The following is a 27,724-nucleotide window of genomic DNA, read 5'->3' on the forward strand; positions in this document are numbered from 1 at the left end:
TAGACCAATCAGTATGGAAGCAACATCGTTATCTTAAGATTGCACGTTCGAGCTGAGATATCAGATATTTTTTTTTTTCGATTTTTAAAGTTTTAATATTGAAACAGGGTTATTTATGCTATTTTTTTTTGTTTTTTTTTATTTTTCCATCACGTTCGCTATTTTTTTTTTGTTTTTCCAATTTTTTTAAGAAGTTTTAACATCGTTCGCTTATTCTTTATTTTCCATTTTGTTTTGATTTACCCCCCCCCACCCACACACACACCTCACCACAACCTGGCAACGCCGGGTATCCTCGCTAGTCTAATATATAAAGTAAAGTCAGAATTTAATGTTTGCTAATGGGTCAGGAGAGAAAGGTTCAATCCTTGATCAAAACAAGGGTAAGTGAAGCAATGAAGAAGAAGCATTCAGGTTGCATTCTACTATGGTCAATCCATTAATTTTAGCAAATTTAGAAAAAACTCTGGTTTAACTACCTACTCTGTTAAAAATGAAACCCAAACCGTAGAAGTAATAGATTTTTTTTTTTTTTTTTTTTTTTTGCAAATACCTAAAAATCTGTTCATTAGTCATTGTACAATATTAACAAATATGTACATATTCAAGTACTAATAAACACAGAGGAATAAAACCCATTATTCAAGAAGTAGAGATCACAAGAGGATTTAAGAAATCATAATTGTAGGGGGAGACAACCCATGGTTTATTTATTCAGGAAGTAGAGATTGCAAGGGGAGATCACCTATGATTTATTTATTACTCAAGAAGTAGAGATTGCAAGAAGAGGAGACAACCTAATATTTTTTTTATTTAAGTCGTAGAGATTGCAAGAGGAAACCACCTATGATTTATTTATTCAAGAAGTAAAGATTACAGGGGGAAACAAACTATGCTTTACATATTCAAGAATTAGTGAGCACTGGAGGAGACCACTTATGTTTTATTTATTACTCAAGAACTACAGATTGCAGTGGGAGACAACTCATGCTTTACTTATTTTATTTAGTTATTTAATACAGAAACAATATATCTAATACAAACAATTAATTTCAACTTATTCACACGTTATAACCATGCAATGCATTATGATAAATTATAAATTTTGCAAAATCCCGTTCCCCACAAAATTGGACAAAATATTTTATCCAAAGTTTCACTTATAAGTTTCTTTTCTTCACAAAAGTTGTTTGCATGATCCAGGGAAATAGTTTTTACGATTAATGTTGGGGGTGATTAGTTGTAACCCGGAAAATTCAAAATCTTTGTGGTATTAGTATTGGAATCAGAAAAATTTGTGCCTTTTTCCAATGCCAAAAAAAGAAAAAAATGATTCTTTTATTTTATTTTTTGCTTGTTTTTGTTCAAAACTTAAATTTTCCATTGACACAGTAATGATAAAATTTATTGATTTTAAGGTTCCGGCTAAAATATAATTTAACCCTCACCCTTCAACTATTTGTGTAGTTTTATATTTGAATATATTACCTGGGTTTTATGGTAATCTGAATATAAAACTTTTAAAAATATCTAATATTTGGAGGTTATAAAATAATTGGAATGAGTAATTGTAAAAATTATAAAATAATTGGAATGAGTAATTGTAAAAATTATAAAATAATTGGAATGAGTAATTGTAAAAATTATAAAATAATTGGAATGAATAATTGTAAAAATTATAAAATAATTGGTATGAGTAATTGTTAAAATTATAAAATAATTGGAATCAGTAATTGTAAAAATTATAAAATAATTTGAATGAGTAATTGTAAAAATTATAAAATAAAATAATTGTTATGATTAATTGTATAAATTATAAAATAATTGGAATGAGTAATTGTAAAAATTATTAAATAATTGGAATAAATAATTGTAAAAATTATAAAATAATTGGAATGAGTAATTGTAAAAATTTTAAAGTAATTGGAATGAATAATTGTAAAAATTATAAAATAATTGGTATGAGTAATTGTAAAAATTATAAAATAATTCGTATGAGTAATTGTAAAAGTTATAAAATAATTGGAATGAATAATTGTAAAAATTATAAAATAATTGGAATGAGTAATTGTAAAAATAATAAAATAATTGGAATTATTAATTGTAAAAATAATAAAGTAATTGGAATGAACAATTGTAAAAATTATAAAATAATTGGTATGAGTAATTGTAAAAATTATAAAATAATTGGTATGAGTAATTGTAAAAGTTATAAAATAATTGGAATGAATAATTGTAAAAATTATAAAATAATTGGAATCAGTAATTGTAAAACTGATAAAATAATTGGAATGAGTAATTGTAAAAATTATAAAATAATTGGAATGATTAATTGTAAAAATAATAAAGTAATTGGAATGAATAATTGTATAAATTATAAAATAATTGGAATCAGTAATTGTAAAACTTATAAAATAATTGGAATGAGTAATTGTAAAAATTATAAAATAATTGGTATGAATAATTGTAAAAATTATAAAATAATTGGTATGAGTAATTGTAAAAATTATAAAATAATTGGAATGAATAATTGTAAAAATTATTAAATAATTGGAATGAATAATTGTAAAAATTATAAAATAATTGGAATCAGTAATTGTAAAACTTATAAAATAATTGGAATGAGTAATTGTAAAAATTATAAAATAATTGGAATGATTAATTGTAAAAATAATAAAGTAATTGGAATGAATAATTGTAAAAATTATAAAATAATTGGAATAAGTAATTGTAAAAATTTTAAAATAATTGGAATGAGTAATTGTAAAAATTATAAAATAATCGGTATGAATAATTGTAAAAATTATAAAATAATTGTTATGAGTAATTGTAAAAATTATAAAATAATTGGAATGAATAATTGTAAAAATTATAAAATAATTGGAATGAGAAATTGTTAAAATCATAAAATAAATGGAATGAATTATTGTAAAAATTATAAAATAATTAGAATGAATAATTGTCAAAATTATAAAATAATTTGAATGAGTAATTGTAAAAGTTACAAAATAATTGGAATGAATAATTGCAAAAATTAATAAATAATTGTATCGGAATCAAAAAAAATACTAGACACTAGATTTTATCCTTGCAAAGTACTGAAAATGATGACTCCCTTGGCAAAATATGCAAAATTTACACATTTATTTGGAATTACTTTAATTACTTTGTTCACAAAATATGCCAACATTTATGGCCAACTTGTTGTATCTGGTAGTGTTTTTGCTTCCAACTAGTTTTGGTTTTTTTTTTAAACTATACTGGTTTTATTTATTTATTTATTTTAATTTTTTTTTTTTTTTAGAAATAATATTTTTATGATATAAACTAAGAGAAGTTACTCTGTATAGATAAATACAGAGTTGCTTCCCTTTCTTTGCAAATGTAAAACCAGCAATAGCTGAAGATATTAAATAATAAAATCACCTTTTTACCGGGACTTTTTTCCCTGCATCCCCGAGTGTCATTGAAATTTCGATTTACAATTCCCTGGGATAAGGCAACAGCCATTTGTTGAAGAAGTTCATTAGAACATTGGTCATTTGTGGTGGGTCTCAGAATAGAGTCGGTGAGAAGAACCCGGTTATTTTGGACTTGAATTTTGGTCAAAATAAGTTGCAGAAATATGAGAACTCCTACCAAGACATCTTGGGCAGCATAAGACACCTGCAAAGATAAAGGAAGAATACATTGTTTCAACTTGCAAATCCAATTTGTTTTTTGTTTTTGTTTTTTTGTTTTTCTGCTTGGATATAACGGACTACTATTTGGTACCTTGCTTATAAAGGACTATGTCAGGAGATAAGCGAAATGTCTATTTACATTACTTTTAAACTTCTGCATGTCAGTACAGTCAGAAGCAGGAAACAGGAAGTGAATTCCAAAGTCTAGCAGTCCAAGGGAAGAAGATATTAGAGTAGAAGGATTTCTGGTATCTAGGAACCTCTATAGTGAAGGGGTTGGATTTTGTTGCTAAATGAATTTTTCAGGGAGTATGTATGTCAAGACAATATAAGTGTGAAGAGTTCATTAGAGCATATTTCATTAAAATACTTGTAAAACACAAGGATGCAATAGTGTAGCAATGAGACAGGGGTTGGAGCTGCTTGAAAGATTTTAAGTCAATTTTGATGGAAGTCAGGTTAAGTTTTTACTGATGAATTTAAAAAAAAAACGTGAAAACATAATGAGATGGAGAAATTAATAGTTGAACGATAATAATAATTCTCATAATAATGATAAATGATAATGAATTATGCTTAGTTTAGAACTTTACTTATTTATTTTGATGCACTAATTTGAACCTAAGCAAATGAATATTACATCATTTCTCTTGACCATAACCGAAGGGGTCTGTCACACTAAAGCTGATAATATAATGCTTATAAGTGTATCTTGTGAAGTTTCTTACTTTTAATCTTCATGTGGTAACTCCTGTATGTACCTGATATCCTTCTGAAAAGAATTCATAAAAGAAAGATATTGGGACACGAATGCCAACAAAAATCATCATCATCATCATCATGAAAAACAAACACTTATCATTATTACCACCAAATTTGTTTAGTGTCTGTCTTATGTGCTGGTTTATGACAGACAGTTTACCTGTGGATTAAATAAAGGGTTGTTGGAAATATCGATCTGAGTCCAGTAGAGAAAGAGGTGGCTGGTTACTTTTAATTCATCTAAAACCAAGCTTCTATATTTACATCATCAACGCTTTGATCCTCATCTGGCATCAGTTGAAATGAATGGCTCTCGTCTTGGGGAGGCTCCATATTTTGACAAGCTTCTGGGGTTGACCTTTACTCCTGATCTGAAATGGAACATCTACATCAAATCTGTTGCCAAGGTCGCTGGGAAAATGGTGGGATCCTTCTTTTGATCCAGTAGATATCTACCTGCTGATGCAATTCTCTACCTATATAAGAGCCAGGTATGTCCAAGGATGAAGTACTGTTGTGACATCTGGGCAGGAGCTGCTAGAAATACCTTATCCTGCCTTGACAGAGTTCAAAATATAATTTGTAGCCTAGTAGGAGATGCCCTTTTCTCTTCCCTGCAACCTCTTTCTCACAGAAGAGATGTTGCAAGCCCATCTCTGCTTTATCGTTATTGTCATGGTAAGTGCTCATCTGAGCTCCAATCTATGGTCCGCATTCACCAAACTTTCACGAGAAACACTCATCTAGCTGAAAACACTATCAATAATTTCTCCCCACTCTTTATCAGTGCCTAAACCTAAACGTAGATTCCATGAACAAAGCTTTTTTTCTAAGAACTGCACACCTGTTTGCCTGCTTTCCAGCTGACTACAATATGGTCGTCTCCAAGTCCAACATAAGTTATTGATGAGCCATCCCTTTAAGTAATCCAATTTACCAAATTTCCACTACTAACGATTACTACGATATTGTCCCATTGACTACTGTACACTCTTTAACTCTTATCCTTGAGTGGCCCCTGGGCCTTGATAAGTGGTGACTTCTATATGAAAACAAAAAAGTATCAACATTACCAAATTCAAAATCTGAAAAAGGCTGGAGGTTACATCGGCCAAAACATTGCAAAAATAATAACTAAAATGAGAATAATAATTCATAGCATTTGGATTTTTCGATCTATTGTTCTTATCTTAAGTGTTATTATCACAACGTTTTGGTTGATGTAACCTCCAACCTTCTTCCAATATATCTTATCAAACTCTGAAATCTGCACAGATTTTTTAACAAAACCATTTATTTCATCCACGGAGGAGGAGGGGGGTAGCCATAACTGAGTAGAAGTTTTAAATGATTTGCAATTGTATTCTAAGTATCGCCCACACTGAGAATTGAACCTTCAGCCTCCAGAAGAATTTCGGTTATAACTAAATTTTATCAAGTGCTTTATCCATTAGAGCAGGGTTTCCCAAACTTCAGGATGCCACGGAGCCCTTGAGTAGGGCATAGGTTTTTACAGAGCACTAACAAGATAATTTCTAAAATAAAAATGAAAAACATTAATCTAAAATTTTAACATTAACTGATGATAATGTTTACAACCATTTTTTTTGTTTTTAATTAATAAAAAATTGTTGCATTTTTTGTTAATTTATTTTTTATTTTCTTTATCATGAATCATCCCGCAACTCTTTACACCTGTATTTATGTATCATATCTATTTCCAGTAAAAAAGATCAAAAATTAAATGTCTGTTGTCATTTAATTTTTTCATATAAAGCATTGGTCTGTTTTAAAAAAGTTTCTGTAGCCCCAGGACTCCATGGAGCCTACTCTACGTTAGATCATGGGTCCTGGCAACCTGAAGAAGATCGTAGGTGACATCGGTCGAAACATTGAGAAAAAAAACTTAAGATGAGAACAATAGTCTGAATAATCCAAATAATATGAATTATCAATCCTCATCGCCAAAATTTTAGAAACACTAGTAGTCTGAATCGTCCAAATAATATTTCTTATCTTGCGATTTGCTTGTGAACGGAGAGTGTTGGTTTTCATGTATTTAACAGTTCATTTAAAAATGTATCTCTCAAAGATAAATCATTTCGGAAAGACGAGACCCTCTGAAATTTACTATTCATCGTCGACTACCGAATAATTCCTCCCCAGTGAATAACAGAAGACGAGTAGAGAGAATGAGGTAATGTTTAGCAATTCAAATCAAACTATTAAAACCTGCCCAATGAAGAGCAGAAGATAAAGGCAAGCGAAACCCCGGCATCTAATCTAATTTACAATCATTGAAACCAGAGCCAAGTCTTTGAAACAAGGGATCTTGCCAGCTTCCCTTAGGAATCCTCCTTATCCTCTTCCTGTCGTCATCTCATACAGAAAAGTCCAAATTATAAAAGAGAAGAAAACACACACGGACATCAGGGAACGTAAATTGTCGCTGAGAAATCAAGACACCAAAAACTGGCACAGCCCATCTTTATTTTATGTTTATCGCAGGCTTTTATTATCTCTTAAATAAAGGAGAATGTGTATGTGTTGACCATAGGTTTGTTTGTAGTTTATATCTGCCAGCGGATTAAGTAATGCAGTTCATAGGATCTATTATATAAAAAGCGGTTGTCTGTGCGTTTGTATGTCCAGCTAAAACTTTAAACGGATACATAATAATGGTGACGTACATCAAATAGATACCTTAATATTAAGTTCGCTGCACCTAATCATACAAAAAGTTGATACAAAATTTCAGTCAGATCGGCTTAGTGCGTGTGTCTGTATGTTTTGTGTGTTGCGTGCCTTGGTATGTTTTGTGTGTTTGTATTTGTACATGTGTGTGTGTGGTTTGTGTTTATGTTTGTATTGTGTGTGCGTGTGTGTGTGTATATTTTGTGTTTGTACATGTGTGTGTGTGTGTGTGTATGAAAATTGTTATTTCAATTTATTGCAAAGCAATATTTAAACCGTTTCTTGGTTGGTTGACATTAGTAAAAAAAAAAAGGTTACAATTCTGAAAATGATAACAATAATAGTAAATAAATAAAAATGAAAAATAATTATGATTATCCTTGTGAAAGGAGCCATATTTATTTGCTGAAAGGTCACGTGATCATCATCGGAAAAAGTCATTCAGATAATTACAGTGGACGTTTATTAGAGGTCAAATTCTGTGACTCCATGAAGAGTACAAATGAAGTTAATTCAATAAGAATAAAAAAAATAAATAAATAAAACAATAGCAGTTAAAAAAAAAAAAGATGAAAAATAAAAACCAAACTTGCTCATCACAAAAAAAAAAAAAGATTTTTCTCACTCGTTTTTATCAGTCAAATAAACATTCACACATACATTGATTAAATTTAACACAAGAGCTCAAGCATACGTCGTCTGGAGAACAAATTTTCCATATCACTATCAAAATTATTTGGATTATTTAGACTTATGTTTTTATCTAGAGTATCATTCGCAGAACATTTCTGCCAATGTAACTTCCGTTGTTACACTCATAGTTGTCATTTTTCCCATATATTGCTCAAAGATTGTACAGATTCTGTCAGAGTTGCTTATTCTCTTTTTCTTCTTCCTATATCTGATAAAAGAAATTTGTATTCTTCACAATACTGTTATCATTTTGAACGTTATTTTCATAACATTTCGTCCTATTTAACTCTTGAACTTCTTCAGAAGTATCTTATTGGACTCAGAAATCTTTCTGTCGAACAGAATTTTGAACGAGACCTTTTATTTAATCTATGGGTATAACATGCTCTCATTCTGTCAGCCATAATTAATAAGTAATTCACAACTGTATTCTTTGTTTGTGTAGTCTGTGCTGAGGATTGAACCTTCAGAAGAGTATCACTTTTTTCAAACCAATTTCTTTTCTTTTTTTTATTTTAACACTAAACAAGGTATATTGCTACTAAGAACGTAAGGGGCTACTATTTGGGATCATGTCTAACAGGGGGGTATAGGGAGTTGGGCAGCAAGATGTCTGTTCACATTACATTTAAACTTCTGTGGGTTAATACAGTCAGAGAAGCAGGAAACAGGGTGGGAATTACAAAATCTAGTAGTCTAAGTAGAGTAGTATCAGAGTAGAAGGCTTTCTGTCACCTAGAGACCTCAATAGTGAAGGGGGGGGTGCTTGCAACATTGATGAGAAAGACGATCTGCTCATTTAGCTGAGAATGACGATTTACATTTCAACAGTAAACAGTCTCTACTTCTGATGGAGCATTCGTTCCTTGCAAGAGACATCAAATTGATTGCTTATCAAGTCTTAAATTTCAGAAATTTGGAAATGATTTTCCTGTAAGCAAGCTAATCATGTGTTTAAAATTTAAGTGAAGAATTCAGTTTTTCTCAGAGAATCGTTATTTTCATGGCAAGTGCTCATCTAAGCTCTAATCTATGGTCCCCTTCATACCAAACTTTCACAAAAAACACCCGACTAACTACAACCACTATCAACAATTTCCCCCAATCGCTATCTGTGCCTAAATCTAAACGCAAATTCCATGAATAAAGCTTCTTTCTTAGAATTGCCCACCTATGGAACACTGTTTCACTGCACTGCTTCCCAGAGGATTACAATATGGTAGTCAAGTCCTATGTAAACAAGTTATTATTGAACCGTCCCTTAATTCAAATTCTACCCAACCTACACTATTGACGATTACTACAATACCACCTTACATTCATTAACGCTTATCCTCAAGTGGCCTTTGGGCCTTGATAAGTGGTGAATCCTTTGTAAGAAAAAAGTTTAAGGTTATTATTTAAATTTGTCTCCATTGTAACAAACTTTTCTAGCCGAAATAATTATTTTTTCTAAAGAAACTAAGCAAAATACATTATTTTCTTGCACAGTGAATGTCTTACCTCACACTCATTAACACTTATCCTTGAGTGGCGTCAGGCCTTGATAAATGGTGACTCCATAGCATTAAAAAAATTGAGGTATTAATAGAAATTTGAAGAAGCCGAACACGATTTTTTTTCTTCAAAATAAATTATTTATAAATTCCCAATATCTCAGACATTTTTATTTTCCCAATTGTAATTTTGCTATTTATGAAGTAAAAAAAAAAACAAGTAAAAAAAATGCGAAGAAGCAAAAACAATATATATACATATATATATATATATATATATATGAAATAAAATTACAATTAAATTTACCAAAATGATCCAAGATGGTAAAACTAAAGTATATTATAAATATTAAAGAAATAATATTTATAAAGTAATCTCAACCAGATGCAAAAGCTCGATAAAACCAAGTAGTTAATAAAATATGTTAAAAAATACTTTGAAAAAGAGTAAAAAACATTTAATTTGAAAAGGAAACCCTTAATAAGTGGATAGTCCTTAATCCGCAGTTTCGAAGAAATACTTTCCTTCTCATCAGAGGGTAGGAAATTAGAAAAATGCGGGATCGGATTTTGCATATAAAAGTATTTGATGAAACTGCAAGTAAGTCAAAGATCTTACTTGATAACAAAAAGTGAAGCAGAGGGAATATGGCAAAGAAAAGGGTGATTTCACATGAATCGATAGTCAATGGCGGTAAAATCTAAAAATGTAAGTCCAAGAAAGTGTATTTAATTTTCCATTCGTCAAGGAAATCGTGTAATTGGAAGATGGTCCAAAATAATCCAAAAGGCCGAAATCCGTGAAATAATTCACAAGTATATACGAGGAAAATGGGAAAAAAATCCAATAATATTAATAGAAAAATAAGATATGCTTTTAACACGGCTGCCGAGAACAAAGTGTAATTTTAAAAAATCAGTAAAGAAGAAAAGAGAATAAAAAAAAAGAGATTAAATGGTGATAGAATTAAATATAAATTAGAAAAGCAAATGTCAAAATGACCCAGACAGGATAATGTTAAAAGGCGCGAATAATATAGGGCAACAAAAGAGGTCAACTGAAATGTACTTAAGAAAATGTCAGCAAGAGTTATTAAAAGACACTAAATGGAAAAAATAAAGAAAGAAAAAATAAAAATAAAATTAAAAAAAAAATAAATATAAAATATAAAATAAAATAAAAAATTTTAAGGGGAGAGGATGGCCGGTATATGCAAATTCCGAAAAAAGCAAGTAAGTATGTAAGTAAATGCATATAGTAAAATATAAGTAAATATACGTACAGGATATGAATGTTTAAGTAGATTGATAAAATTGATAGATAGGACTATTTAAAGACTAAAACGAAAATTGCAGATAAAAAACCGGCGAAGCAAAGAAGAAATAAAGAATTAAAACAAAGGATTATTAAGTTATAAAGTATTAAAAAGTATGTAGAAAAAAAACGATAATGTTAAAGAAAAATTATATATATATCTTGGAAAGCATTAGCTATGTAATTTCAAAATTACCATAATTAAATTTGGATTTATGTTTACAGAAAGAGATCAGTTAGTTTTTAGAATTTATTATATTGTTACTTTGAGGGGAAGTAATTATAGTTATAGCTTCGGTTGTGCAGAGGCGACATGACTTAGAGCCTGGAGTATAAGACTTAACTTTTTTTATGATAGTCCATTTGATGGAAAAGGGGGTATTATTAGAGTTAAGTTTTTTAATTAAAGTGGTTAGAGAAGTTCCTTGGCTATTATTAGAATGATGGTTGTTAAAAGAAGAAATGTGGTTTGATATTCTTTTCTTAATTAATGTTGAAGTAGCGCCGATATATGTATGTACTTAATTAAAAGCTCGAGGTCTGATATTAATATTAATTTGCTGATTTGTATTAGTTAAATAGTTTGAATTTTGTTCATTGTGTTCAACAAAGGGTGGGACAATGATAGTACGAAGACTGTTTTGGAGGGGATAATGAGTGTTGTTAGTGTTAGGATGGCTGTTAGGAGCAATATTATTATTATTATCATTATTATTATCATTATTATTATTGCTAGTTGTATGATTGTAGATGGAGGGGCTGCTCGAGTGGTATATTGGATTAGTAACTATATCAGATGGAGGATGGGAAGAAGGATAACTTGAAGACGAAATATTAGTGTCTGTTATGGGAGGATTGCGTGGGAGCTCAGTAATTGTGCATGAATATATAACATCTTTATGGATACAATCATTATTGAGTGGGCAAAGATGTTTGTTATTACAATTACAGCTAGTTTTGGGTTTAATTGGGAAAGAGATATTTTGGGCGGATTTTATTTTTTGTTATTAGATGTTAAGATTCTTTGTGCTAAATTAGGCATTGTTGAATAAGAAATTCTTATTGAATTTTTATTGAAAATAGAACTATATCTGTGTGGGTATTTGAAAGAGTTTTGTACAATGTTGAAGAATTTCCTAGGTATATTAGTTTTGACATTTAGGCTAAATGGAGGATTAAACTAAATATTTTTCTTTCTCCTGATACAACTGGGTGGGTTAGAGGTATTACGATTAGTATTTTGGTTTGGATTATATATATAGACTGGTTCATTGTTATTGATAGCGGCAGATCTTGTTATTTGAGCTGGTTTCTTGCGAGTCATATTGTGTGTGATTACAGATTTAAGGTGGCCAGCAGGAGGAGCATAATGGTTGTATTCAATCTTTTCCTTGTGTCCTGAGTTCCTTAAGGCATTATTGAAGAAAGTAGCATTTTGATTAAAAGTTTTTTATCAGCAGAAAGAACAGAAATTCTTCTAGAGACGGCTGGTACTATAGATTTTATAATTGAGTTGGGGTGGTTAGAAGATTTATAGACGTATAACAGCGTAAGGTTGGGTTTATGAGTTTTGGTGTTAAGATTAAGTGTAACATCTAGAAAATTTGAAGTTTTTTTTTTGGGGGGGGGGGTCCATAATTATAGAAAGGCCAAAGTTATTAAAGAAATTATGTAATTTTTTAATTGTTTTGTTGTACTCTCTTGGCCTGGCTGTTGTAGTAAAAAGGGCATCATCTCTATAAAGGCCCCCTTGGATATGTTTAAAGTGGTATTTAAGTTCTTTCAGTAAGAAGAGTCCCACTAAATCAGTAACTTCTGCAGAGTCAGAAGCACCCATCAAGATGTCAAAATATCAGGGGTGTTCTTTCTATTCCAAAGCTGATTGTTTAATTGTATAAGGGACTTTCTCACTAGGAGAATTAATTTAATTTCTAAATTAGTTAAGTCAGAATTTCTTTTAGCAAAGATAAGCGCCTTATTTAAAAGGATCGGAGAAATTGATTGATAACAATTTTGGATGTCAAAGGTTATGAAGTTAAGGATGTGTTTATTTTTAAGGGAGACAAACCAATTAATTACGGAATCTGAATTTAGCCAAAGAGGGAAACTTACTTTTTCTTTAATAGAAGGGATGATTCTATCTAGGATATTTTTATTTACAGCACCTAAGTCAGAGTTAGATGGGCAGATCAATCTGATGGAGGGGTTGTCATAGAAATTAGGTTTGTGATCTTTGAGAGTGAATCTAAGGGTACCTGGAGAAATTATTTCAGTGAAGTTATGAATATTCATAGAAGTCAGTAAATGTTTACCTTCAGAATTGATGGAATTGAAAGTCTTAGGAGGGACTACTTTATAAGATTTATTAAGTTCTTTATACAAAAGTTTTTTATATGTAGGATAGTCAAGTTTATAATAATTTTTTGTCTTATCAGCAGGGACGAATATATGTTTATTCTTTTTAACTTTTTCGGCAATATTATTTATTTTTCAAGTAACCGGATTATAACAGTGTTTTTGTTTCTTAAATTTAATTTTTTTGACTAAATTAACATGGAATTCTCAAACTCCTCAAGGTAAGGGTTGTATTTGGGGTGGGCAGTAGTTTTTAATCATAAAATTTGGCAGCAACTCTTTCGATTTTTTTTTGTTCTCTATGAGAGTTGATAGGGAGTTCATTTGATGAGAAGGAAAGGATTTCTTCGAAACTCCGTGGATTAAGGACTATCCACTTATTAAGTGTTCCTTTTCAGATTAAATGTTTTTAACTCTTTTTCAAAGTGTTTTTTAACATGTTTTATTAACTATTTGCTCTTTTATATATATATATATATATATATATATATATATATATATACTAGCAGGACCCGTTAACTGGCAGTGTTCAGTGGAAGTAAGCCCACCCCTCATAAAAAAGTAAACTACGGTTGTTGTTGTTGTTGTTGTTCAACCTCCAACCTCCTTATGTTTAGAACAGCTTTCGAAATAGACATCCCGCAACCTCCTCATGTTAAGAATGGCTTTTGGAATAGACACCCCTGAGCTCCTCATGTTAAGAACGGCTTTCAGAATAGACACCCTCAACCTTTCCATGTTTAGAATGGCTTTCAGAATAGATACCATATTTTTTTAGGGAGGGGGTGGCAAAATATTTTCCCAAAATTTAACCTTGATAATTGTTGTCAGCATACCCACACGCAAATACTATAAACAAAAAAAAAATGTCGTTCAGAGAGAAATAGATTTGTTTATTTTATATACAAATCTGATGGCCACTGAATTATATCTCAAAAACTACTTGTCTCTGCTAAATTTAAATGAGATTGTCTCACAAAGTCGAAAACCTTTAAAAGTCGTCATTTTAATGAAATAGAGGTCGTGTAACTGGGAGGAACACTAGAAACAACATTGTGGTGGACGGAGTACCGAGGCATATTCTCGACATCAGACCAGTGGAAAGCGAAGCAATGGAGGGGAATGTGCAGCAACAGGAGGAGGACGAGACACCTCAGAGGCCAAGTAGAGAGAGGCGACCGCCACAGTGGATGAGAGACTACGAAATATGATTTTGAGATCAGGGAGGTACGTTTTTTTGTTTTTTCTTTGTTTTGTTTTTTATAACATTTTCACCCCAAACGAGTCAAATTGCCACTTTGATGTAGGGGGCTACTATCAGGGGCAACAACTACTGGGGTACTATGTAGGGATTTGGGCAGCAAGATGTCGGTTCACGTTACACTTGAACTTCTGCACGTCAGTACTGTTGGGGAAGCAGGGACCTGGAATGGAATTCCAGAGTCTAGTGGTTCTGGGGAAGAAACTATTGGAGTAAAAAGATCTTTTACATCTAGGGATCTCTACAGTGTGGGGGTGAGATTTAGCCGTCTGTCGAGGGTGCACAAGTGATTGCAGTTCGTCAGAGCATTCACCACTAAAATACTTGTAGAAAAGGCAAAGAGATGCAACATTTCGTCGATGGGACAGAGGCTGAAGCTTAGATGCCAGTTCAGGGCCTATCAGTTTTGTGGCTCTCTTTTGAACCTTGTCAAGGAGCGAGAGACTAGTAGCAGATGCACCAGCCCAAATGTGACAGCAATACTCCATGCATGGGCGAATGGTGGCCTTATAGAGGTACAGGATACTTTCGGATGTTAGCCGTCGTCTAGTATGGTAGAGAGAGCCCACCTTTCTTACAGCGAGGGCCTTCAATGTAATTGTTTCAACTCATGTTTCCTGTGAACGTTAGGCCAAGGAGTTTGAAAGATGTACTCTCAGATAAAGAGTCGTTGGCCATTGCTATAGATGGTAGAGAGGGTTTCTTGTAATTATTGAATGAAACTAGTGTAGTCTTGGCGGCATTGAACGCGACCAACCACTTTTGTCCCCATTCCACCACAGATTGGAGGTCTTCCTCTAGTGTTTCTGCCATTTCTTTAGAAATGTGTTCATTCGTCTTCCTGTCGTGCCTTCCATAGAGTGTAGTGTCATCAGCATATATACCCATCTCAGAGGCAATTTTGTCGGGGAGGTCATTTATGAATATCAGGAACAATAGAGGTCCAAGGATAGAACCCTGGAGCCCCCCGCATTTATATCATATTGTTTAAATGTACGACTGTCGAGGACAACCTGGATTTTTCTCTTATCTAAGAAGGATTTAATTATGTTAAGTATTCTACCAGTGATACCGTATGATCTAATTTTCCTGAGGAGACCCTCATGCCATACCCTGTCAAAAGCCTTAGATATATCTAGAGCTACCGCTCTGCCCTCCCCCGCTTTGTCCAGTGAATGGTATATATGTTCAGAGATTACAGTTAGGATGTCTGCTGTGGAACGGGCTTGTCTAAATCCATATTGTTTGTCAGTCAGAAGTTTAGCATCTGTAAGGTGATGGACTAGAGCATGGTTAATTAAGGTCTCAAATATTTTGGTAAAATGTAGGAGGAGGCTAATGGGGCGATAATTTGATGAGTCAGTCCTTTCGCCAGAATTCTTGAATACTGGTACAACAGAAGCAGTTTTCCAACAGCCCGGAAAGCAAGCTTCATTAAGGCATTTGTTGTAGAGTTTGGAGAGAACTGGAGCTACTTTGGCTGAGCACTTTTTTAATAGCACAGCTGGGATGAGATCGGGTCCACATGCTTTTGAAGTGTAAAGGTTTTTTATGATGGCATGCACCTTAGCAGGGGTGATTTTCAGATCGTCTAGCGTGGCGTCTGTCCGCATAGGAAAGTCAGGTAGGGGGTGGTTGGAAGGGTCCAGTGTTGAGTTTGAGGCAAACCGACTGGCAAGCATGTTAGTCTTGTCAGTTGCTGAGAAGACAACCTCGTGATTGTTGGTTAGTGGGGGAATTGTTGATTTCCCATTATTTGTGGTTAGAAGCTAAGAAAAAACAAGTCTTACCGTGAGTGCTCAGTGAGTGAGTTCAGGCCGAGAAAAGGAAAAACAAAGATGGCGGCCAGTATTTTATTACGTGCGTTCTTGCATAATCTTGTGTGTGCGTGAAGCTGGAAACTACAAAACGAGCTTCATTTCTCGGTGCTGAGCGATAACCCTTTTTTGTGTTTGAGGTGACCCCCCCCCCCATTACGGAGATTCATCATCTAGATACCATATAAGACGGTAGTTAATCATTCTTTCGAACGTTTTGCATAGGAAGCTTGTGAGAACTATTGGTCTGTAGTTTTCTGGGTTTGATGTATCTTTTTGCAATTTGGGTATCGGTATTATTGTTGCATTTTTCCATGAAGTTGGGAAATCTTTTGTTTCCCATATTTTATTATAAATTTTGAGAAGGAGTTTTAATGATTCGGCTAGAATTTCTTTAAGGAAGCTGTAGTGTACTTCATCTGATCCTACAGCTGAGTTATGGGATTTTTCTATGGCGGTTTCTAGTTCATTGAGGGAGAAGATTTCATTGTAAGGCTCTTGGTTTTTGGAGTTAAAGTTTATTTTGTACTTTTCTTCATGTTTCTTAAGTATTTGAAATTGTCTATTGTAGTGTTTTGATGATGAAATTGTCTATTGTAGTGTTTTGATGATCAATTTTCAGGAAAGGTTTTAGCTAGTGTGTTAGCAATATCTTTTTTATCAGTTATTTTCTGTTTATTTGGGAGAAGGTATTTGATTGGATTCGGATTATATTTTCCAGTTATTTTCCTAATCATTTCCCAGACGGTTTTGGGTTTAGTCGTGATGCTGATTTTGTTGACAAATTGTTGCCAGCAGGATCTTTTGAATTCTTTAATTGTTTTTTGAGTTTTAGCTCTTTAGTGTTTGTATTCTATTAAGTTGTTCGTTGTGGGTTGTTTTCTAAATTTTCTTAAGGCTGCCTTTCTCTGTCTAATGGCCTTTTACATTCTGGATTGAACCATGGGGTTTTTGGGGGGGTTTTTTCCAGGACGAGAATTTTGGGGTATGCATTTTTTGGCTATTATTATGAGTACTTCCGTGAATTCTTCTATTATTTGAATTTGATGTTCTGTTAATTTTAGTGAACAAAGTTCTTTAAATTCGGCCCAGTTGGCTTTGTTTGTGTTCCACCTGGGTATGGGGTTTTGGATGGAGTTACTGTAATTGATTATAATAGGGGAGTGATCACTTCCACAGGGTTCTCCGTAAGTGCTCCATGTATAATCCAAGAAGCTTGATGGATCACACATGGTAAGATCAATGGCACTAGTTGATCCGTTTGTTGGATTTAAGTATGTGGGATTTTTTTGATTGAGAAGGCATAAGTTATTTTTGTTAATTAGTTGTTCAATTTTGTTGCCTTTTGAATTTGTGACTTCACATCCCTATAACGGACTGTGGCAGTTAAAGTCTCCTAGATGAATGAATGGTGAAGGTAGTTGTTTTATTAAATTTTCTAGTTCATTTTCATTTATTGGTTCATGAAGAGGGAGGTATATTCAGCAGATTGTGATTGTTTTGTGTAATGTGACTTTTTTTTCTTTTTTTTTTTACACAGTGATCACCACTTATCAAGGCCCAGAAGCCACTCAGGGAGTTATAATTGCTTGGAGATTTGTTTTGACAGAGAAATTGCTTTGAGGTATGTTATTCCTTACAAGAATTGAGGTGCCTCCATTAGCACGAAGGCCTGTGTTATGGAAATAGTTGTATTGTTTATAGTTTGGTGTTTTGAAATGATTATTGTTTTGTAGGAAGGTTTCTTGTAAGTAGACAATGGCTGGGTTGAAGAGTGAGATAAGTATAAGAAGTTCATTATAGTTAGATCTTATTCGACGACAATTCTATTCGATAATTTGTTGTGTTTTATTTCTATCGATGAGGTTTTCCTCTATTTCCATCTCTTTAGAAGTAGGGGGTTTATCTTTTGTCGGAGTTTGTGTCTTTGATGAAGTGTTTTGCTGGGTTTTTTACTTTTTTTGTTTGGATCTGGACATTGATCTGGATCTTGCTTGAGATGTTGCTGTTTTGGCTTCTTGTTCATTTTTTCCCTCTTGATTACTTGTGTTAAGTTTGTTTTTTTTATCTAGGGTGTTTTCGGTTTCCATTTTTTCTAGAATTTGGAATCTATTTTGAGTGTCTATTGTTTGGTTTTCTTCTTATCTGGAACGTTATTTGCTTTTTTATCATTGCTTATGTTTTTATTAATTTCTGGTGATTGTTTTGTTGGTTTCTGTGATAATTTTTTAATGGTTCTGTTGTGGATGGAATATTATTTTTATTATTAGTTTGGATTTGTTATTTCTATTTTGTTTCCCAGATTTGAGTATTTTTCTTTTCGGCTATTTTGAAATTCTGGTCATTCTTTAATGTTTAATGTAATCAGTTTGTTTATCAGTTCCCTATATTCATCATGTATTTCATTATGTTGGTATGGTTTAGTTGTCTTTTTTGTTGTCTCAGCATATGTGTTGTCTTTCATGTACGTCTCAACTATTTTTCTGGCTTCTGGAAAGGTTGTGTTTTTTTTTTTTTGTACTTTACTTCTATAATTGCTTTTTCTTTTTATATGTTTTGCGTATTTTAGAGAAGACCGGGTGATCTTCTTTGCAGTTAGTGCATTTCACCTCATTTATGCATTTTTTTTAGGTGTGGTCAGGCCCTTTGTTGCCGCATTTTCTGCATATTTTTATTCCTTTACAGGCTTCTTTATGATGTCCATATTTTTGGCAATGGAAACATCTTAATGGGGCTGGGATATATTGGTCTACTTTTACATTTAAGTAGCCAATTTTTATTTTTTTAGGTATTGTTGGTTTGTTAAACGTTAATATGTATGTGTTGGTGGTTATTATTTTATTGTTTCTTTTTATGTTTATGCAGATGTGATTGATTACTCCTTGTTTTTCTAGTTCAGTTTTTATTTCTTCTTCAGTTGCTAGCGATAGTTCATAACTTCGAATTACTCCTTTCGAAGTGTTTAGTATTTTATGGGGAAAGACTTTGCACTTGTACTCATGGAAGTTCTTCATTTTGAGTAGAGATTGAGCATCTCAACTAGTGGATTTCAATCTTTTGGTTTTTTTTATCATTTTTGGTTTACTTTTTGTAGATAATGTCTTTTCTATTAGGAAAGGTGATAAATTTCCAATTTTTTTATTTTCGATTAATTCAATAACCAAGAATCGTGGGAAATTTCCTTCGTCCATAGTTGGAACGGTTTTTCTAGTTTTTAATTTTTGTTCTTCATCTGAGCTTGAGAGGTCAGAGTCAGAGGAATGGTTTCTTTTAAGAGTTTTGAGGGGGATGCATTTGTTTTTATCAGCTATGGATTTTGGGATTTATTTTCCATCAACCACGCTCTCTACCCACCTCGGAGTCTAAAATTGGGGCATTGTAAGGGGGGAAACACATTCGCCTTGACCATGTTGGGGCTACATGGAGACTATACCCTTTGGTAAGGAGTTCTCAAGCACTATATTTTCTGTTCAATATGTCCTCAAAATACATTTGTTCAGATGGAGTGTTAAGTTCTGATCTTTTCAATTGATTGACTCTTGCCACTGCCTTCTAGCACTTACTTGGTTTGCCTATTTTTTGTAGTGGGGGAAGAAAAATAAAAAAAAGATGGGAGTATCTTTAAGTTTTGTTCTTTGTTGTGGTAGTTGGTACTTTGGGTGTAAGTGCTAGGGCTTGGCGTGACTGGCCGATTGGTCGGATTGGGCATCTCCGACCGCCCGTCTAGCCAAAGTAATGTGTTGCAGTGCCTAGACTTTTATGCACCCAGGTCTAGGTTAGCTCAATCACCAGGGTCACGTCCTAAGGCATTACGGGTAGCAACCCACGGCTAACTGGTTGCCCCATTGAGGGATTTTTACCTTCTGCAGGGGGGACAGTCGGCTTATTCTAGTGCCCTACCAACAGGGCAAAAAAAAAAGAGGGGGGCGACGGAGTTGGGAAGTAGGGAAGAAAAAGGAAAGGAGAGGGGAAGGGGGTTGTTGTTTTTGTTTTTGTAGAACATAATTAAGTTTTACAAAAGAGAATAGAAAACAAAAACAGAAAATCGATGTAGGTGCATTTTGTCTCAGGAAGCCAATAGACAGCCTGATCTGGTAGCACCAGGAAAATGTAGAATTGGTCCCGGTGTCAACTAGTAACAGTGGAAGAACTAAATATTTATAGAGAAAAATAAGGACTTCTTTCTCTATAGATGATGCGATTGTGATGGGGTTTCTCCTAGGATACAATGTAGCATTTTATTATAATGACTTAATGCGTCTAAAATTGTGGTAAAAAAATACATAAAATAGTGACTAATAGCCTAGACGTAATGAATTAGTATGTGGCATCTGTTATTGCAAACCTACAATACTTTGGTCCAGAGGGGAATTTCTGCAGTCAAAATATTATATATATATATATATATATATATATATATATATATATATATATATATATATATATATATGCAGGTTGGAGGTGCATATCTAATCAACTTTGTTAAGATTTTGACTTCTGTGTGTCATGTCTATCATTGTACTTGTAAATCAGGTTCCGGCCTTAAAAGCCACCTGAGGACATATGAGGGCTATTTGATGCAGAACATGAAACTTAAGACGGGAATCATCTGTAGAGATGCTGCAATCATAATCATCATTTCAATATATATATATATATACATATACAGGGCGATCAAAAGAAACGGGTCCCAACTCTAATTAGGCCCTGTTTCTTAGTGTTTTGTCCGAATGAAATGAAACTTTGGTCATAACTAGTTTATTATATTCAAAACATCACATCAAAACACTAGGGTTTTTGGCCTTTTTTTCTCCGTTGACTGTAAAATGCTCAGAAAAACAATTGAATGTTCTGTTTTTTAGGGGGTCACCCTGTTTATATATAACTAGCCTGTGTGCCCAGCATTGCTCGGGTGTTTGGAGATGTGTTGAGCAAAAAAAGAAAGGGGGGGATAGTGGGCAGGCAGGTAGGCAGGCTCAAATCCATATCATGAAGGAGGAAAAGAATGTGAAAAAAAAAAGTGACGTCTTTGCCGTTGTGCCCATTGCTAAACCGGAAATGGCGAATGTTTAAATTAAGGATAGTCAATCGAAAAGAGGGGATGACTTTTGTAAATATTGGCGAAAAAAAGCAACCTCTCCCTGTAGAAAAGTGCCCAGTTGAGGGTGAAGGAATAATTGTTTTTAGCCATTTTTTTATATTTGTCGTCCGAAGGGTCAAGCTTCAAAACGATATCGATCTCGTGAAAATCCGTCGCCTCTGTCGAAAGTTTTAGGCAGACATACAAACATACATACGTTTAAACAGACAGGTGACATTTATATTGTAGATGTTCTTCGCCCATTGATGAAGAAGACACTTATTCTTGTAGCTGCTGCTGTTGATGACGATGTATACATTTCAACAGTAGACCGGGTCTATTCTTATAATAAAGCATTTGTTCCTTGCGAGAGACATTGAGGTGAGAACGTAAGTCGATTACATACCAAGCCGTAAGGGAACAATCCATTATCGTCGAAGCAGATTAAATTGTGAAGAAATGAAAATGAAAAACTCCAATCAAAAGAAGCCGTCATTAAAAGACGACGACAACAACAGCAGCCGAAGATATTAATACAAATTTTAGAAGCTTAAATAAAGACGACATCCCCCCACCACCACCACCAAAAAAAACGAAAATATGAAACACTTATTGGATTAAAAATAACAATGAGAAAATGATAAAAGGTAAACTTTTAAAGAACGGCACCGTCTTATGCTTAAAACATTTGTATGCTTTAATGGGAACCAGGAGAATGAAAGTCTAAGACTTTTTTTGTTTTCGTTATATTTTCCATTTCTTGTTTGTTTAAAGAACAAAATAAAAGAATGGAAGAACTTGAGGAAAATTAACCAGAACTCAAAGACTACATAAAGTGGTTTGAAACTCAAAGAATTAAGGTAGATTTAATTTGGCAAGACATCGATTTAGGAGTGATTAAAACGTAAAATACTAATGAAAAAGGGGAGACTGTCTATTGTAGAGCAAGGTGGGTTTTGGTTGTTTTGTTTTATGGCATATCAACTCTTTTAGATTATTTAATGTCAAATCCAATAATTTTAGTAAAAGTTTTTATGCTTCAAGTTCTTTATATCTTCAAATATTAACTCACAATGTTTGGTTTGGTTGTTTTGTTCTCCGGCATATGAACCCTTTTCATGTTATTTAATACCAACTCTGATATTTTTGAAAAAAAGGTTTTCTGCTTCAAATTCTTTATATCTTCAAATATTTATTCATGATGTTTAGTTTGGTTGTTTTGTTTTATGGCATATCACCTCTTGTGGATTATATGGCGACTGAATTACAAAGTGATTCCAGCAAACGCTAAAAAGCAAATGACTTTAATAGCAGCTTTCTTTTCGTTTGGACTCGCTTTCTTCATCACTTCTAAAGTAAGTTTTTACAAGAAAGTGTTAACTCAAAGGATTTATAACCAATGAAAATCGTTTCAAACCACAAAAGTAACAAGTGAAAGTAATAAGCCAATGCAAACTTATAAACTCTTTTATAAAACAAACAGTCAAAAACTAAAAGATGAGAGATTAAATCTGTTTCAAATATTTATTTATGAAGTTTGGTTTGGTGGTTTCGTCTTATGGCATATCAACGCTTTTCAGGTTATTTAATGCCACATCTGGTACATTTTGCTAAAAGTTTTCATGCTTTAGGTTTTTTTATATCTTCAAATATTTATTCATGGTGTTTGGTCTAGTTGTTTTGCAAAAAGACGTTTTTGTGTTTGTGTATATATATATATATATATATATATATATATATATATATATATATATATATATATATATATATATATACATACTCTGCCATGCGTTGCTGTGGTTCAATTCGGTGAAATGAAAAAAAAAGAGAAAATGCATGTTTCTTATCGGCTTAATTTCCCAGTACTTATGGATAACACAATATTTTTTGTTGTTCCATTTTCTAAGCAGATATAGGATTTTCTGGTTTGCTGACTCTAGAACACGCAACACACAATTGTAAAGATTGTCCCTGAGCTTTGTTGGTGGTGATTGCAAACGACAATCAAATTGGAAATTGCAATTTGCTAAATTGAAATGGTATAACCGGTAGAATTATAGGAATGCATGGAATGAAGACATCTTCACATTAGAAAAGCCCTGTCAAGATTGTTGCTTCTATTATGCTGTTCATTCATTTTTTTACTGCAAGTCACATGCCATTGCAAAGCTTGGCTGGTTGATATTTCGCAATATTATAATTGGTACACCAGTTTTTAATTGCAGTACATGCGGTGGCGTCCCTGGCAAATGGTGAATTCAAAAATTCTGTTGGATACTTAACTGCTTTGTCTGCTTCCACAACAATGTCAACAGACTTGTATGTGACTACGTCACTTGGAATTTTAAACTGAATAATATTAAATTCATGGACGTCTTTGTTTTGAGCTGCAAGAATAACTTGTTCACTTAGCCAACTGGAATCCTTTTAATTAATTTGAATATCTGGAAAAACCTTTTTTACCAACTCTTCTTTTGATGTAACTAAATTACAGAAGTTATGAGGTAACAAAATTTACTCTGAACTCGAATCAGCTGTCACTTTTCCGTTCCCAATTTCCAACAATTGATGTGAAAATATCTCTACAGATCAATTATTCTGCAACTGGACACACATATTTTGAGTTAAGTTTAATGTCTTTACATGGCGCCAAAAAGTAGAGTATTTGAAGCAAGCATTTATTTCATCTGCTGGTGTTGATTGAGGAATTACAGGTAACATGTCTGAAATCTCCTGCAAGCAATATTACTGCATTTCCAAATGATTTGACATTGCCAAGCAAATCTTGCAAGGATCGATCAAGAGCCTCGAGTGATTTTTTGTGTGGCATGGCACATTCATCCCAAACAAGTTTGCATTTCTGCAATATATTTTTCGTTCTGGATGTTTTGGAGATATTGCACATGGGCGTTTCGATAAATTGAATGTTTAATGATAATTTCAATACAGAATGAGCAATTCTTCCACCTGGTCGCAGCTATTCTGGATGAAGCAAGAGCTAAGGCTATGTCATTTTGTGATCAAATGGCTGTCAAAATCAATTTAATTAGGAAGATTTTACCAGTTCCTGCCAGTGCATTTAGGAAAAAGATTTCTCCAACCCCGTTATTAATAGTCTGCATTACTTGTTTTTTTTTTGTTTTTTTTTGTTTTTTTACAAAGGCATCACCACATTATCAAGGCCCAGAGGCCACTCAAGGATAAGGGTTAAAGAGTGTACAGTAGAAATTGGTCAATATAGTAATCATTAGTAATGAAAATTTGGTAAATTTGATAACTTATATGGAACGGCTCATCAAGAACTTATTTACTTTAGACTTGAACACAACCATATTGTAGTCAGCCGGAAAGCAGGAAAACGGAAGACAATTCCACAGGCGTGCAGTTCTAAGAAAGAAGCTTTGTTCATGGAATCTATGTTTAGGTTTAGGCACAGATAAAGAGTGGGGGAAATTATTGATAGTGTTTACAGCTAGACGAGTATTTCTTGTGAAAGTTTGGCGAGGGGGGACCATAGATTGAAGCTCAGTTGAACACTTTCCATGAAAATAACGATACATCAGAGACAAACTCGCAACATCTCTTCTGTGAGATAGAGGTTGCAAGGAGGAGAAAAGGACATCTCCTACGAGGCTACGAAGTCTATTTTGAACTTTATCAAGGCAGGACAAGTCCTTTCTAGCAGCTCCTGCCCAGATGTGGCAACAGTATTCCATCCTTGGACGTACCTGGCTCTTATATAGATAGAGAATAGCATCAGCAGTGAGATATCTACCGGATCGATAGAAAGATCCCACCATTTTTCCAGCGGCCTTGGCAACAGATTTGATATACATGTTCCATTTAAGATAAGGAGTAATGGTCAAGCCCAGAAGCTTGTCAAAACTTGAGGCCTCCTGAAGACGAGAGCCATTCATTTCAATTGATGACAGATTTGGATTAGAATGTTGATGATGTAAAGAGAGAAGCTTGGTTTTAGATGCATTAAAAGTAACCAGCCACTCCTTTCCCCATTGTACTACGTGCTCAAGATCAGAGGAGAGAGAATTGGAGAGAACTTGGTCGTTTACTGTCTTAGATGTGGTACCATAAATGGTAGTGTCGTCAGCATAAATGTCTACGAATGATGTAAGGATATGATTTGGAAGATCATTAATGTAGATCAGGAAAAGAGTTGGGCCCAGGATGGATCCCTGAGGGACACCGGCATTAATACTGTGAGCTTCTGATTTTTGCCCCTCAACTACTACTCTTATGAACCTTTCAGAAAGAAATGATTTAATAATTGAGAAGACTTTTCCAGCTATACCATAGCTAGCGATCTTATGAAGTAAACCTTTATGCCATACCCTATCAAAGGCCTTAGATATGTCAAGAGCAATTGCCCTAGAAAGATTGCCACCGTCGAGAGATTTGCTAATCCTATGCGATATAACTGTAAGGACATCTGCTGTAGATCTAGCAGAACGGAAACCATATTGAGTGTCACTAAGAAGGTTATTTTTGTTGAGATGGTTGATTACTTCTGTATTTAACACAGATTCTAGCAACTTACTCATGACGCACAGGAGACTTATTGGCCTGTACTGAGAGGGGGATGAGCGATCACCTGAATTCTTAAATACAGGGCATACTGATGAGATTTTCCAGGGAGATGGGAAACTATTCTCCTTAAGACAACGTTTAAACAGTTTTGTAAGTATGGGCGCTAGTTCAGGTTGAAGTTTTTTGAGTACTATAATTGGAATACCATCAGGGCCAGTTGCTTTACTCGAATCAAGGTTTTTGATTAGCTTCGCAACATCACGTACAGATATACGTATATCACATAGCGTGTTTTCTGATACAGGAGGAAATATTGGGGGTTGGCGGTCTTGGTCGCAAAGGGTAGAATTAGCTGCAAAGTTCTTGACAAAGAGTTTGGCTTTGTCTGATGCTGATGAGATTACTTCAGGTCCATTGATAATAGTTGGGATGGAGCACACGCTTCTGTTCAGGATTCTGTTTGCTATTTGCCAAAACTGGCGGGAACCAAGCCGCTGCTCAGCTACTTTGGACTTAACAGATTGAGCATACAACTCTCTTGCGTTCCTTATTACTTTCTTACAATGGTTGCTGGCAGTCCTGAAAATGGCTTTAGTTTCCATACATCTATTACATTTGAAGCAGTGGAAAAAGTGATTTCTGTGCGCAATGGTAGCAGCACATTCTGGAGAGAACCATGGCTGGCTGTTAGGTTTTTGCTGAAACTTTTTAGAGGATATGAAATGGTCAATACCTACAATTAACCATTCAGTCAGGTCTAATACTATCGAGGACACATCCTTTTTAAACATGGAATGCAGCGGTAGATCAGATATAAATGTACGGAAGCTATCCCAGTCAGCCTTAGTGTATCGATATATTGTACGATGAAGAGGTACGTCTGGGGACTTATTACATTTCATTTTTATCTTAATTGATACAACAGAGTGGTCGGAAGATCCAAGAGGCGACAGAACAGAAACTGAACATAATTCAGGGCAAGTTGTGAGAAAAAGGTCTAGTAGGCTCGCATACTGGCCGTCATTATCGGGCACACGGGTAGGTTCCAGAACAATCTGAGTGAGGTCATAGGCAATGGAGAAATCATGACAGAACCTCCCCTCATCATCGGTCTTGTTTGAGTGGGTCAACCATTCGACGTTGTGAACATTGAAGTCTCCACATACGTGAATGTTAGCTGAAGGATAAGTAGAAAGGACTTGGTCAATTTTCTCAGATATGCTTTGAAAGATAGTAACTCCGCTGTTGTGGGGGCGATAGAGAGTAAATATAAATGCAGTAGTGTGAGCTAAAGCAACCCGGAAGCACATATAGGGTAAGTTAGGATCTTCCCTGGAGATGTCCCTCCCACATGGAAAGCTATCTTTAATATAGGCACATATTCCATGCCCATGGCGATCTTGGGGGTCAGATTTAGAAGTTAAGTTAGAGTATCCTGTAATTGCAAACTCATCTAGGGAAATAGCCTGTCCAATGCCAGTTTCACTTAAAAATAAAAGGTCTGGTTTAGTCTCCTGTAATTGGGTTGAAAATTCCTCCTTGTTTAAGTGTTAGTTTATACATATTTAATTGCACATACAACAAAAGATCACCGGTGTTATAATTTTGTTCACAACGCAATTCTACATCAAACAAAGTAGCAGCAGAGCAAGTTGGTGATGTAAATATGAATGCAATTTCTAAGCAGAAATCTTCAATCATTTCTAATACTTCATTTCTGCTGTGAAGTCCATGTTGGAAAACCGCCTCTGTGGTACCAGTCTTCAAGAATTCTGCTGAAAGAACTGACCCACTAAATTATCACCCCATTAGCCTCTTTCCGCTTTTCGCCAAAATATTTGAGTCCTTAGTTAATCAAGCCCTAGTCCAACAGCTGCTAAACTCCTGACTGACAAACAATATGGATTCAGGGAAGCCCGTTCAACAGCAGATATCTTAACTGTAGTTTCTGAACGTATATACCGTTCATTGGATAAAACAGGGGAGGGTAGAGCGGTGGCCCTCGATATATCTAAGGCTTTTG

General features: G+C 33.9%; 1 protein-coding gene across 2 annotated transcripts in view; it reads right to left on the minus strand.

Annotated features, from left to right (window-relative positions):
- LOC145283525 (exonuclease 3'-5' domain-containing protein 2-like) overlaps nt 1-27,724 on the minus strand; it is a 319,857-nt gene that overhangs the window by 38,294 nt on the left and 253,839 nt on the right. For both annotated transcript variants that reach the window (XM_080132391.1, XM_080132392.1), the window contains exon 6: nt 3,427-3,666. In XM_080132391.1, the coding sequence (XP_079988517.1) occupies nt 3,427-3,666 (240 nt within the window). The remainder of the gene's footprint in view (nt 1-3,426; nt 3,667-27,724) is intronic.

This window comes from Euprymna scolopes, chromosome 8 (genome assembly GCF_053919585.1).
Source record: "Euprymna scolopes isolate OS-2025 chromosome 8, ASM5391958v1, whole genome shotgun sequence".
Taxonomy (NCBI): Eukaryota; Metazoa; Mollusca; class Cephalopoda; order Sepiida; family Sepiolidae; genus Euprymna; species Euprymna scolopes.